Source organism: Maylandia zebra, linkage group LG1, assembly GCF_041146795.1.
Source record: "Maylandia zebra isolate NMK-2024a linkage group LG1, Mzebra_GT3a, whole genome shotgun sequence".
Taxonomy (NCBI): domain Eukaryota; kingdom Metazoa; phylum Chordata; class Actinopteri; order Cichliformes; family Cichlidae; genus Maylandia; species Maylandia zebra.
The window spans coordinates 45,101,578-45,114,738 of record NC_135167.1 but is presented as its reverse complement, the minus strand read 5'-3'; the positions used below and the strand labels follow the sequence as shown (position 1 = coordinate 45,114,738).

General features: G+C 41.1%; 1 protein-coding gene across 5 annotated transcripts in view; it reads left to right on the top strand.

Moving 5' to 3' along the window:
• Positions 1–5,520: 5,520 nt before the first annotated feature.
• ano1a (anoctamin 1, calcium activated chloride channel a) overlaps positions 5,521–13,161 on the top strand; it is a 57,733-nt gene continuing 50,092 nt past the window's right edge. For 2 of the 5 annotated variants that reach the window (XM_014414128.2, XM_014414127.2), the window contains exons 1-2: positions 7,091–7,507; positions 11,000–11,148. In XM_014414128.2, the coding sequence (XP_014269614.1) occupies positions 7,447–7,507; positions 11,000–11,148 (210 nt within the window). In that variant the 5' untranslated portion in view covers positions 7,091–7,446. The other 3 variants (XM_014414129.2, XM_076887308.1, XM_076887312.1) reach the window with 3 other exon arrangements.

Below are 13,161 nucleotides of genomic sequence, written 5' to 3'. Positions count from 1 at the left end.
TCATTTATGCTTGATACCCCAGGTTTATAAGGTTGGGGAAACCTGCAGTCAGCCGACTCTGGATGAGTGACGAAATGTTTCTCCCACTGAAAACGTTACGTCCAGATGAAGCTTTTGGGATCAGCTCTGAAAGTGAGCCACAGCTGATCAGAATCCAGCTAAAAAGACAAGGGGAAAGTAACCGTAAATGGGCTTAGCCCTGGGTCTGTGGCCCAGTGTGTGTTTTCTAGTTTAATTAAAATGAGTTGAATTTGTGTTATATTTCTAGCTCTTAGGTTCTTGTTCATGTAATCTGTATAACACAGATTAACACATATTCTGGCTCTCTTGGTCTGTGTTCTCCCAGCCTGTCGTGTCTCTCGCCCTCTCCGTCTCCTCAGTCTGATTGTTCCCATGTCTCTCTCCCCCAAGTCCCAGTGTCAAGATTTTATCTTTTAGTCTGCATCTCAGTGTGTTTCTTGTTTTATTTTGAAAGCCTCTCGTCCTGTGTTCAGTTTTGCTTCCTCCCTGCCCAATTGTGTCTGATTACTTCAAGATGTGTCTGTGAAGGTTCCCAGTCATCCAGGTCATTGTCTAAGAAGCTTGGAAAGAAAAGTGTCTGAATTTCTTTAAGTTTCCTTTAGAGATGGACCGATCCGATATTACGTATCGGTATCGGTCTGATACTGACCTAAATTACTGGATCGGATATCGGAGAAAAATAAAAAATGTAATCCGATCCATTAAATATCACGAAAGCACCTCACAAAACTTGCAACACGCCGTAACTCACCTCAGAACGTTAGCACGTCGGAGCAGTATGCATCACGTGATAGAGCGGCTGTGGCATGCGGGACCTGTCGGTGGTCTGGATAGCATGTGGAGCTTCGCTAGCAACCCGGCATTTCATCTCCGACAAAGTTATCCCCGAGAGAAGTAAAGCAAGTGTGTAAGTCCATCTCTGAATGTAAAGCATTCCTGCGTTAAGCTTAACAAGCGATATATGGAGCGACTGCCTCTTCTTGCTGCTACTTCAATCATGAAACTGCTTAATGATCAGCTGATCGGCTTTTCTGTCGCGAGTCCGTCTCTCTTGTTTGTTTTTGGCCCACTTTGCAGCAGAAAGAGGAAACCAGCGGCTGAACAACAGCAGCACGTTTAAGCTTGATCAGCTGTTGTTAGAATGTATTTAATATTACTTTCTACTCGAGGATCTTTTTCTACGTAGCTGACGCTGGTAACTGTGCAGGGGCGGATCTAGCAAAGTTTAGCCAGGGGGGCCGATAGGGCATTAACAGAGAAAAGGGGGCACAAAGACATACTTTTCTTTCTTATTCTCATTTAAAATATCTAGCTTTTAATAAATAATTATCTGACACCCAAAGTTTAAATTTGATGTAAAATGAATAGAAGTCCATTACTGCATATAGTAACTATTAAGTCTATTATAACCTAGTAAGCTATAGTACTTTTTCCTTTGGGAAGGTACCATCTGTGCAGTCTGCAATTTTGTTGAAGAAAGATGTTGAATCTATTTAATATTTCTTGAAAAATAATTGATTTCTGTGCATTTTTTTTCACACTGCATCAAATTAAAGTTGATTACGTCGATTAAGCATCATGAGGTGGAGCGTGAGGGGTGGTTCCCTATTTTTTATTTATTTATTTTTGTTGTTGCTGGGAGTTGGAACCCTATTAGTTAGGTTGCTTAATATTTACGCTAAGTACTCTTTAAAATACCAGAATAGGGAGGATGGTGTAGGTTTAAGTTTATTAGATTGATCAGTATTGCTGAACTATGAAATATTCTTTTTTGCATACAGGTATAACAGAATAGCTTTAGTGTAGTTGTTGTTTTAAACTTGAGTATGAACTTATACAAAATGCAGCAAGATATTTAAAAAACAGTTTTGTTGATTAAAAAACACTATATCGGATTCATATCGGTATCGGCAGATATCCAAATTTATGATATCGGTATCGGACATAAAAAAGTGGTATCGTGCCATCTCTAGTTTCCTTAACCTCCTAGGACCTGATGTCCACATATGTGGACATCAGATTTTGGGTTGTCTACACCAAAATACAGTGGAACCCCGACTTACGAAATGAATTCGTTCAAGACGGTCTGTCGTAAGTCAAAATTTTCGTAAGTCGAAGCACCTTTTTCCATCGCCTTTTGAGTGAGGCGATGCTGGCTGAAGACGAAGTTCTTGGTGGAGGTGGCGGAGGTTGAAGAAAGCATACGTATGCATGCATACATACGTACATGTGCATGTACATAACATGGAATTTCATTTCATTTTTTCTAATTTTCTATTTTTTCTATTTCGTTACGCGGGCATTTTGCCGTACCTCGGGCAGACATATTGCTTTTAAGTGCCTTTGTAACTTTAATTTTTCGTTAAACGGGGTCTTCGTAAGCCGGGGTTCCACTGTGTTGTAAAGACCCACGTTTTAGCACATCCCAGCACACCCACTCACTTCACCAGATGCACCTTGTTTACTTCTCTCCCCTTTGATTGGGTGTGGTGCTTGTCCTTAATTGCACTCACCTGTCACACATTATATAAGGACTGCATTCACTTTTGGCTCACTCTTTCTTCACTCCCACACGGGGCCCCAGCAGAGGTGAGGTTCTGTTTGGGGGGGGTTTTATTTTATGTATTGTTTAAGGTAATGAGTAACTTAAATCTGTTTTCTTTCAGCATTGGCAGTCCATGTGTGTCTTTCCTTCCTTCTTTGCTTTATTGATTTGGAGAATAAAAGGAGAACCCTGTGAATGATTAGATGACTGCTTATTCTTATTCTAATCGGATGAGCTCATGATGCTGATTACTTAAGCCCTGAGCCTTCCTTCCTTCCTAACACGCTGTATTACGTTTTGCTCTACAAGGGCCTGATATCCACTTACGAGGACATTAAACTGCCACTGTTCTATTGAAATTTTAAACAAATATCCTCATATGTGGATCTCATTTTTCTCAGAAACAAAAATTATGTAAAAAAAAAAAAATCTGGTAATTCTTTGTTTTTACATTCATCAGGTGCCAATCAGTCCAAATATCAAAGAGAAATTTAGATGAATGTCATGGAAGAGTTTGGGTGTTAGGCGGTTAAAGATATTTCCCCTCTCATCTGAGAAGCTTTTTCAGTTCTGAAGAACTGAAACGTCTTCAAGGAAACTAAAGAAGCCCAGACACTTTTCTTTTCACGCTCCTTAGATTTCAAGATGTTTTCCCTCCTGTTTCCTGTTCTCTCGTGATCCTGTGTTTTGAAGTCCTCTGTCGTGTTGTCCCTTATTGCTGTGTGTCCCTTATTGCTACTCCCTGCTCCTAGTTTCTAGTTCCCAGTTTCTTAGTTTACTGTTCCTAGGTTCTAGTTTAGGTTTCGTTTTGTTTGTATTGTTTGAATTTTTCATAGCAATAAAGCTCCTTCTTTTTGTTTATCCCTTTGTGTTATGAGTCCTGATTTTGGGACCAATTTCACACATGACAAGACAAAAGGAAGTACCAAAATAAAACAGAAAGCAACTAAAAATAATAGGGACTTGGCATCAACGCACTGTAGAAACTAGCCCAATACCAGCATGAGTAAACTGAAAACAAAATGACAGTTCTAACAGAACCCAGAAATGCTAAAATAATCATGAAAACAAAACTCCATTTACAATAATAACGAGAACTAATTGTCATAGCAACAAAACTAATTTCGAATGGTCAATAATAACCATCCATCCAGCCATTCGCTTCCGCTTATCCTTTTTCAGGGTCGCGGGGGGCGCTGGAGCCTATCCCAGCTGTCATAGGGCGAGAGGCGGGGTACACCCTGGACAGGTCGCCAGTCTGTTACAGGGCTAACACACAGGGACAGGGACAATAATAACCAGAAACCCCAAAATAAGCCAACAAAAACAGACATATTTAACATACATGGACTACACACTGGGGGATGGTTGAATGAAGAAACTGCAACCATCCACCATGACTGCAGTGGTGTCTCCCCAGAGAAGTCTTAAGAAAAACTTGGGTGTGGGCTCTTTAAAGCAACACCCAGGGCAACGAAAGTCTTTTTATTATTGAGAAACACAGTAGGTAGACTAAGCTCATTAAAATGCACACCTCTTTTCCCTTCTAGCATAGCCTGTTCTGAAATTACCACTGTGAAGGCTTGAGTTTCACCACCAGTGTCCATACTGACAGTCATGATGAAAATGTGGCAAATTCTTTGCAAACAGCAGTCCCTGGTTTGATTTGAAGCAGCTGTTGTAGGGTTAAAAGCACAGATGCTATAGTCTGACATCAGGCTATACCCCACACAGGTCAGGTTTGATTGCTTTCACTGTTGCATTAAGGAACTGTGCATTCACCAACAGTGTATACATGAATTTGCATGCATATGTGCATTTAGTCCTGATGTATGCACGTAAGCAGCGGCACCCAGTTCTGCTCTACAGATGAAAGAGCTTCCTCTTGACAGCGAGTAGATGTAAAATTCCACACCACCACATCTGCTCCTCCCACTGCAGCTCTTTGCAAATAGTAAACTGAATGTGCTTTTATTTTGTAGGGGCAAAAGTTTACAGTTCAACCATTCATAAGGTGTTTCTGTAATTATTGCAACTGCTGTTACTGCTGCTGCTTTTTCTACTTTTGCTGCTAATACTGCTACTACAACTGCATTTGTTGTTGTTCCCATTAAAGGAAGCAGGAGGTCGAAGGACTAAACGTAGAATAGATGGAAATACGACAGGATAAAGTGCATGGTTTAGAATGGCAAATAATATGATAATGCTTGTCCACACTGCTTAAGACAAAGCTATCTTTAGTGATGCACCACACCCGTTCTATAGTCAGTATGAGGTATTACGATCAGGATGGAGTAACAGGACACTATCTTTGCATGGTTTGGACCCACAGAAAAGGATCTAGATCACTTGTTCTAGACCAGCAATGCACAAGACATGCATTCATTTTTTAGTGGATTTTTTACTACTAGCTCTTCCTTTTCTAAACAGGAAACCTCTGCACACAAAGTTGCACTTTGAATAGGGAAATACACATGCTGCTGAAACATTTGGTAGGAAAACATTTAAGAAGGGTTCCCGATTGTTGTTCGTTTTTCTCTGCAACGCATTGTACATTGCCTGGTTGCTGTCAACAAAACAAGACAGTTTCCTACATATATGCAGTTTGTCTGTTCTTTAAAAAATTTGCTCTGTCCTTAAACATGACTTCAGAGGATGTGTGTGTGTGTTTCAGAACTGGAAAACTACCAGGAGTCTACTGCAAGTCTGAACATGCCTGTATGGGAATGACTGTTTCTGAGTTGCCTCCCTGTCTGCATTTGTGATATTGCCTTGCCTCTGTCCATCCATCCTTAATAAAGAAATTCATGCTATCACATCTATCAGCCTGACAGTCACAGCATGCATGTTTTATTTGCTTTTGGATATGTACTCTGTGGGCTTCACACCATTCAGTCCCATGCTTGTACAGTGCCACATCACACAACCCACCAATTACTTAATTGTTGTGGGAGGAGAGTCTTTACCTGAGAAGACCAGAGGCACTTCCTCCTCCACCCTCTCTGTACAGGTGAGAGGGAAGTATTAGCTTGTCAGTACTTGCATTTACCTTCTACTAAACTTTGCTCTGCAACTCCGGAAAAACAGGTAAATATTCATTACTATCAACGAGACAGTTTTCCTTTAAACTGGTAGGAAAGTTGCACTTGCTGTCTCCTGCTTTCTTTATGCTTTTTGCAGAATGCAGCTCAGCCTGTTTGTTTTTATGTCATTTGTCTATATGGTGTGTGATAGCTGATCTCTCTCTCTTTGATTGACTTTAAAAACATGCATTTATTGTCTGTTTTGCGTCAAACGACGCGATACGCGTTTGCCTATGCGCGTTCATTTAAATCTTCGAGAGTCGTGTTTGTGCTGGCCCGCGGAAGGAGACGCGCTTACAGTTGTTTGCTTCATGAATTACAAAATGGATCGGTCGCGGTTCATTCGCGTCGTTTCCAGTCTCCGAGAGTTTAGACCTCAATATTCGCGATTAACTCTCCAGAAGGTGTCACAGTGTGACAGTCACACTGAAGGCTGGCGAGCATTCCCCCTGTGGGCACAGAGAGCAGACACACTGCAGTCTAACATGGAGAGAAGAAGCATTTCTTTCTGGTCTGGGTAGAAAATGTCCTAAACTGACAGAGTTCTTTAGAGCAGACCGATATCTCAGACTGCGGCGGCGTTTATAGACGTCCATAGCTGCTTTCTGCGGGCTTGGATCAGTCTGTTCCTGATTGCCATTTTACGCTCACCTCGCACCCACTGGAAAAGACCCCAGCTCGAGTAGGCGGCACCAGTTGACTCAGTGATGCTCAGGCTCGACAAAAATGCGGCATTCACATCTGACAGGAAATCATAAGCTCTACAGTTGAAGCAATTCCTGAGCTCCCATTGCATTCCTTTACTAATTTGCTAGTGCACATTTTAAATATTTGTCATCACAGCTGTTTGTACAGCAGATCTCTAATCTTACATCCACCAAAATGGAGGGCTGTGGGACAAGGTCGGGTTTCTATGTCCACATGCTGTCTTTTAATGTAATGACAGCATGGATGTAACTTGACCTCTGCACAAGAATTCCAATGTGCATGGACTGTTGGTCCTGTGCGCAAAATGCAAATAGAAATCTTGAATCTCACCTGCTTAGCTGTCTTATAAATGACCGTCTCACTGCCATAAATCAACGTTCATATTTAATTAGTACTTGTCTTGTGCTTTTAAATGAACAGTCATGTCTTGTACACGCCCTCTCAGCTTGTAAATGACATGTAAATGTCCTCCTCCTCCTCTCCCCTCCTTGAGACTGGTTCTGCCCGAGGTTTCGTCCTCTTAAAAGGGAGTTTATCCTTCCCACTGTTGCCAAACAGCTTGCTCATAGGGGGTCATATGATTGTTGATTATTATATATATTACTGCTACTAATAATGTATGTTAATGAAGCTTTTCCTTTTCGGAGATATTTACGATTCCCAACCGCGAGTGAAACGTTTCCCTGTTTTTATCATGGAAATGAATGCAACATGCTTGTGGGGCTTTTTTTCAGCACGATCTTTCGCTGAGCGCCCGCGCGTTAATGCTGTGCTGTTTGTATCCAAAAGACGTGTTCACACACACGGGCATGGTCATTTTGACACATTTCATGTAGACGGGGCTAATTAAATTCTGAAGGACCTCCACTTTTCATCGCAGTCACACAGTCGCGTCTCTGGTGCAGTTTCTTTGGAAACAGTTGCTTTTAGTCTCCGAGCTGTCCAAAGGATCGGTAGGTGGCAGCTCTCCGTCCAGCGTTTCCATGCAACAGCGCGGGCGGCTGTGAGGAATAGATGATGCAGCAGAGGGCCATGTTTCTGTAGATTTGGTAGGGTATCTGTGGAACCCTGAGCGCCTTCATATTTCCGATGGACCGTCAGAGGAAGCGGGCGGATAGCTTGGACCAAAATGATAGCGCATTGGAGCTCGGTAAGAGGTTTAACATTTTCGCTGGAATGAGTTTGATGATGATGAAATAAAGCTCTATTTTTGTCATCCGGGGAAGACCTTTAAGCCATTTCAGTAGCTTTCGCTGTATTGTGGCTGTAGCTGGGCACATAGGCGCACTGATACAGAGTCGATGGGGCTGTAGTGCTGCGCCATAGTCTCTAATCATGTTGCTACATTAAGATGCTGATGGCTTTGAGTGCCGTAGACTTGATGCCCATTTAACTTGCACGCAGGCCTGCTAGTACCGAAGTGAACTCCTATTACTTTACCAGCCTTGACCTTTAAACGGCTAGTTCAGATTTTGTAGTAGAGCTAATAAACAACGTGCCATTTTCATTTGAATGGCTTCTCTGATTTAGCCCGCAGGTCCTCTGGGGCTAAATCACTGAATACTTGCTTTGCATGTTTCTACGGACCAGAGCGTGACCACATACACAACGTTGCGTTGACACAGTGTCCTACTTTGTCTTGGTCCCTGTTAGCTCCTGAGAAAACTGCCTGGATCTTCAGCTACTGAAGGCTGCACTGGGCTCACCTGTTGATCTTTCCTTTTGTCTGTGAGGTCGGGTAGAGTGCTGTGGCATGTCACAGCTTATTGGTAGGTTCAATTAGGTTGTGTGAAATCTGTGAACCAGAACAGACCGCATCAAAAAGTTTAATGTCAATCTCGAGGAGCACATTGTTTTCATCCTCACTGAATGAGATGTTCTCAAAAATGTAGATTTCAACACTGTTTTGTGCAGTAAATGAATGTAATGTAACAAATGTATTTCCACATATTAACATAAAAATATGCATTTAATTTTAACATTTTAATTATAGAAATTTCCAAAGAAAGCTGTTGATGTGAAGCTGCACGCGTGTGGTATACACTGCTCAGGAATTCCTGATGTAGCACACAATGACCAATCCACCATGCCATACAAGCAACACCAGTTTCACCTCTGGCATTTCAGGCTCCTGAGTATAAACAGGCAATATTTGTTCTCTTATGGTTACTGCACACATTACTCGAGGTGTGTCTGTGTGGGCAGGCCAGGTAAGGTCAAGGAAAGTTAAAAAAAAAAAAAAGTTAAATCCTTAATAAAACAAACAAATTTTGAACTAACTGGGTTTTGAAGTACGCGTGTTTTATACAGAATTGTAGAAAGGTGGTCATTTTGAAATGGCTCGGCATTCTGCCACTTATATCTTATTGTATCAGTATTAGTAAATTTTCGCTAATAGAAACTGACAAAGAGGGAAAACTCCCTAATACGTACGTCCATAGCAAAGAGTATGTCCTCGCTCTTTGCCGTAAATGGACACAACCTCTTAAGACACGAGGTTCTTTATATTTCTGTCAGAGAGAGTACTTCAGAATACTTTTAGATGAGGTACATCACTAGGGTTTTCAGTCATTTTCAGAGTTGTGCGTCCACATTGAAACGTCTGAAAATGCTCACGTTCCAGTCCTGCGCATGCGTGAAACGAAGAAGATTCGGCCTGCCTCATTTCTGTCTGCCGTTAATTTACTTTCCAGCTCGTTGAAACGTCGCGGCAAAATGTCAAGGAAAAGCACCGAGTTTTTTTTTAAATGGACCAACAATGAGCTGGAGTTGTTGCTGCGAGTAACACAAAAGTACAAAGTTGCAAAAGCGAGTGAGAGTTAAAGAATTTGAAGAAAAGCTCTCAGGAGCGCGTACAGACTGATGTTAATCTTTAATAGGGCTGTCAAACCTGAGAGCAAACAAAACAACTGCTGTATAATGCCCTCCGCTATCTTAGTTTGATTGGTCACATGACTGCATCATATGACTAACATGTGTCATCGTTTTGGAAAGTTTGCACTTTCGCTGTCCACACTGCGACGCGAAAGCACCGTTTTCAAAATGCTGCGTTTTCCATCAGTGAAAACGCAGCATGGACGGGAGGCCAAAACGGAGAGAAAAAGATGCGTTTCCAAATGAAAACGCATTATTGTGGACATAAATAGTCTCTGGTTTCCGAAAACTTTGACTCCAGCTCCATGTTTAACACAGCACTGTGAGAGTGGCAACCCTCTTCTTGAATTTCAAGTTCTTTCTTCAAAAAGCCAAACATGGGGTGCATATATCTGTGATGTGCTCATAATAATGAAATAAAAATACATCATAGATTAAAAACATCGATCGAATTACCGGTGTTCTTTTGAAATGTATATAGATTTGTATAAGCACGTTGGTGGGCTACAGAGAGCCCTTTATGAACGTGGTAAAGAACTGAACACTAGTATATTCAACTGAATATTACTTATTGATCAACAGACTGCTCTGCATATCATATTTAAAAACATTATACATGTATTCATAATTACCATTGCTCATTAAAGAGAAAAACATATTTTTCTTATCATCTTTTTGTTCTAGTAGACTCAGAGAATTTATAAGAGACGGCTGGTGTGTAGAATACTGTTGAATAAATATTAAGAACCTTTTCTGGAATAGGCCTGGTATCGCTGTTTTGGATATCCAAAGACAGTGTCAGCATCACCCATGGGAGTGGCTGTTGCTCAGGAGGTAAAGCAAGTCATCTACTGATTGGAAGGTCAGTGGTTCGACCCTGGCTCCTCGAGGCTGTATGGCAAGATACTAACCCCAAGTTGCTCTCTGATGCATCTATCGGAGTGTAAATGTGTATGAATGTTAGCTAGGAAGCACTAAGAAATTTATAAGAAAGTGCTTGGGTGAATGTGGCATGTTGGATTGAGTGCTTTGAGTGCTCCGGGAGAGTAGAAAACCGCTATATTAGAATCAGTCCACTTACCATCACCTAAATGGGGGATAAACAGAGGATATAACTCAGTGAGACGTGTCTGTCTGTAGGGGGGTTTCAGGGCTTTAGCTTTGATGAATCCTCAATACCAAATATTCGAAGATTGCACCTTAAAAAAAATCTTAAGTGTATTTTATAGCACAGTAACTTTCAAAGCTTTACACAATTGAGACAATTGATTCTAAATGCACTCCAGGATGCTTCGTTCCGTTATCAGGGATATAGCAAGGCAACCAAGCAGATGTCAGGGTCTGCTGATGAGCCACCGTGACAGGTTGGATTATTTGAATGCTTCTCAGTGTAAATGATATGAGCAGTTTCTTGGGAAAGTGGTTTCATTTCAAAAGATGGTGTCAACACTGCTGATTATCACATTATGTTCATTTTCAACAGTTTTAGTGAAATATCAGAGAATAGAGGTCAAAATCAGCGGTGTGCAATACCACAACCTGCGGTGAGACAACAAAGGCAAGATTTCCTGAGACAGTTTGAAAAATCTACAAAATTCAGTAACTTGAATTAGTGGTACTAATAGAGCTGCGCCATTGTATTCTTATTGTTTACTGAGGCAGATTTAACAGGACTTTCTTTTTCAGGATTCATCAAAAGTGAAATGTTCAGCAGAAACATGATTTGTATTTTAAAAAGCTCTAAATGCATTTCTGATTTCCTCCTCAGATTCTAGCCCCCTATCATCTTGTGAGCACTCAAGCAGCCTGCAGCAGACGCATCCTACAATTATGAGTGCTGATTATGAGCCGGTCTGTAGTGAGGAGAAGAACCTGGACGTGGATTTTGTCACCAGGGCAAAGAACAATGAGTCTATAGTAGGTATCTGCTATAAAGGTTTCCACAGGTCTCAGAAATACATAGAAACTGTATGATGTGAAGGGGGTGGCTGCAGGAATGTGTTTGCAACTGCTATGCAATTGCAAATTTATAGCACCCTATCCCGTAAATGCAGGGAGGTGTAACACGCAGTGAGTGAAAAGAGGTGACTGAAGAAGAAATACTCCGGCAGCCTGGAGCTATTGCAGCATAACTAAGGGAGGATTCAGGGTCACCTGATCCAGTCCTAACTATATGCTGTAGTAAAAACGAAAGTTTGAAGCCTAATCTTACAAGGAGAGCTAGTGTCTGTCTCTCCACAGAAAGGGCCCTGAAAGCTGAAGGCTCTGCCTCCCATTGTACTTCTAAATATTCTAGGAACCAGGAGTGAAGCGCTCTCAGACTATGAGGTCTTTGAGATAAGATGGGACTTCTCCTTTCAGCAAGACAAGGCCAAATCACACACTCAGGTTGTCAGCAGCAAAAGCTTGAATTAACTGTACCAAAGACTGATTGGAGTCGTTTGGACGTAGATGTTTGACCTGATGCATCATTTGCAATAATAATAATGAAGGGATGACTGATGTTTGCAGTAAATTGATAAAGAAAAAAAATCAATCATCAAAAATTTCCAAAGAACAGAAAACAAATGAAATAGAAAAAAAACAAATAAAAAAATCAGATGAAACTAAAACGGAACAAGTAGACACAAGAACAAAAATTTAAAAAGGCCTGGAACTCAAATTTTAATGCAATCGTAGCATCCCAGGCTCGACAGTTACTAGAGTCAATATCTTTTTCTTAATTCATGTCCATGAAATCAGTCGAGCTTTTTTTACTCCACCCAGTGTTACCAATTAATGCTACACAGACACTCTTCACAATAAAAGAATCGAAAAATGTAGTCAGTATTATTATGCACTAAAATAAGATGCCTTGGAGCTTGATTATTATTTCTCACTGTTGAGTAGGGCTGCCACGATTAGTCGACTAGTCACGATTACATCGACTATCAAAATCGTCGACGACTGATTTAATAGTCGACGCGTCGTTTGAAGCTTTGCAAGATCCCAAAAGATGCAGGAATAAGTGGCAGGATTTAAGCGTGTAATAACGGACTGAAACAGGAGATGGCAGCACTGCATGTACAAGGATGCCAGCTGCCGTTAAACCCCGAAGAAGACGAAGTAGCTGTGTCCCAGAATTCATAGCGCAGCTCAGTTTCCAACAATGGCGGCAGCTAGTTAGTTTTAATGTTACTCTTATTATTCTTTCTGGGTCACAAAATAAACGTTTAACATATTTTCAGGCGAGAATGTAGCTGTGGAAACCTCAAATATCTGCTCAGTTTATCAAGACACCACATATTTTCAAAAGCGCTCCGACGTTTTCGGAGACGTCTGTTACCCACTAGCTCGATAGCGAGCCGGGGGCTAGGCTCACTAGAGCCGTGAGAACACCGGACTCCCGGCAGATCATTTTCAAACCCACCGCCGTCTTTCGCTACTCAGGTTAAACATATATAAGTCACTTAGAGAACTTAAACATGTTATTGTTTGGCTTTTTTAGTATTTTATTTGTTCCTGAGTAAATCGGTTTGGCTGAGATTAAAGTTATAGTTTTTACACAGCTGAATAAACGTCAAGCAGACAGCTGATTATCAGAAGTGTGAGATGCTCGAGAATTTACTCCGGTGTCCTGTTATATTTTAGATAGCAAGGAGTTTATTAAACTTCACCGAAACAATCTGCAAATTTCATTAAACTTTAATAAACTATCATCTTGTCTTTATTGTTAGTTAGCACAGACCTTAAACACTTAAAGCTGTAAGCTAATGATAGTTATATAAGAGCAGATGCTGCTGGTGCAATAAGCTGTACGTTTTACATCCAATGGATGATGATCTGATTAGTCGACTAATCGCAAAAATAATCGGTGACTAGTCGACTATCAAAATAATTGTTTGTGGCAGCCCTATTGTCAAGATTCTCCTAGTTTTAAGTAGAGCTGGG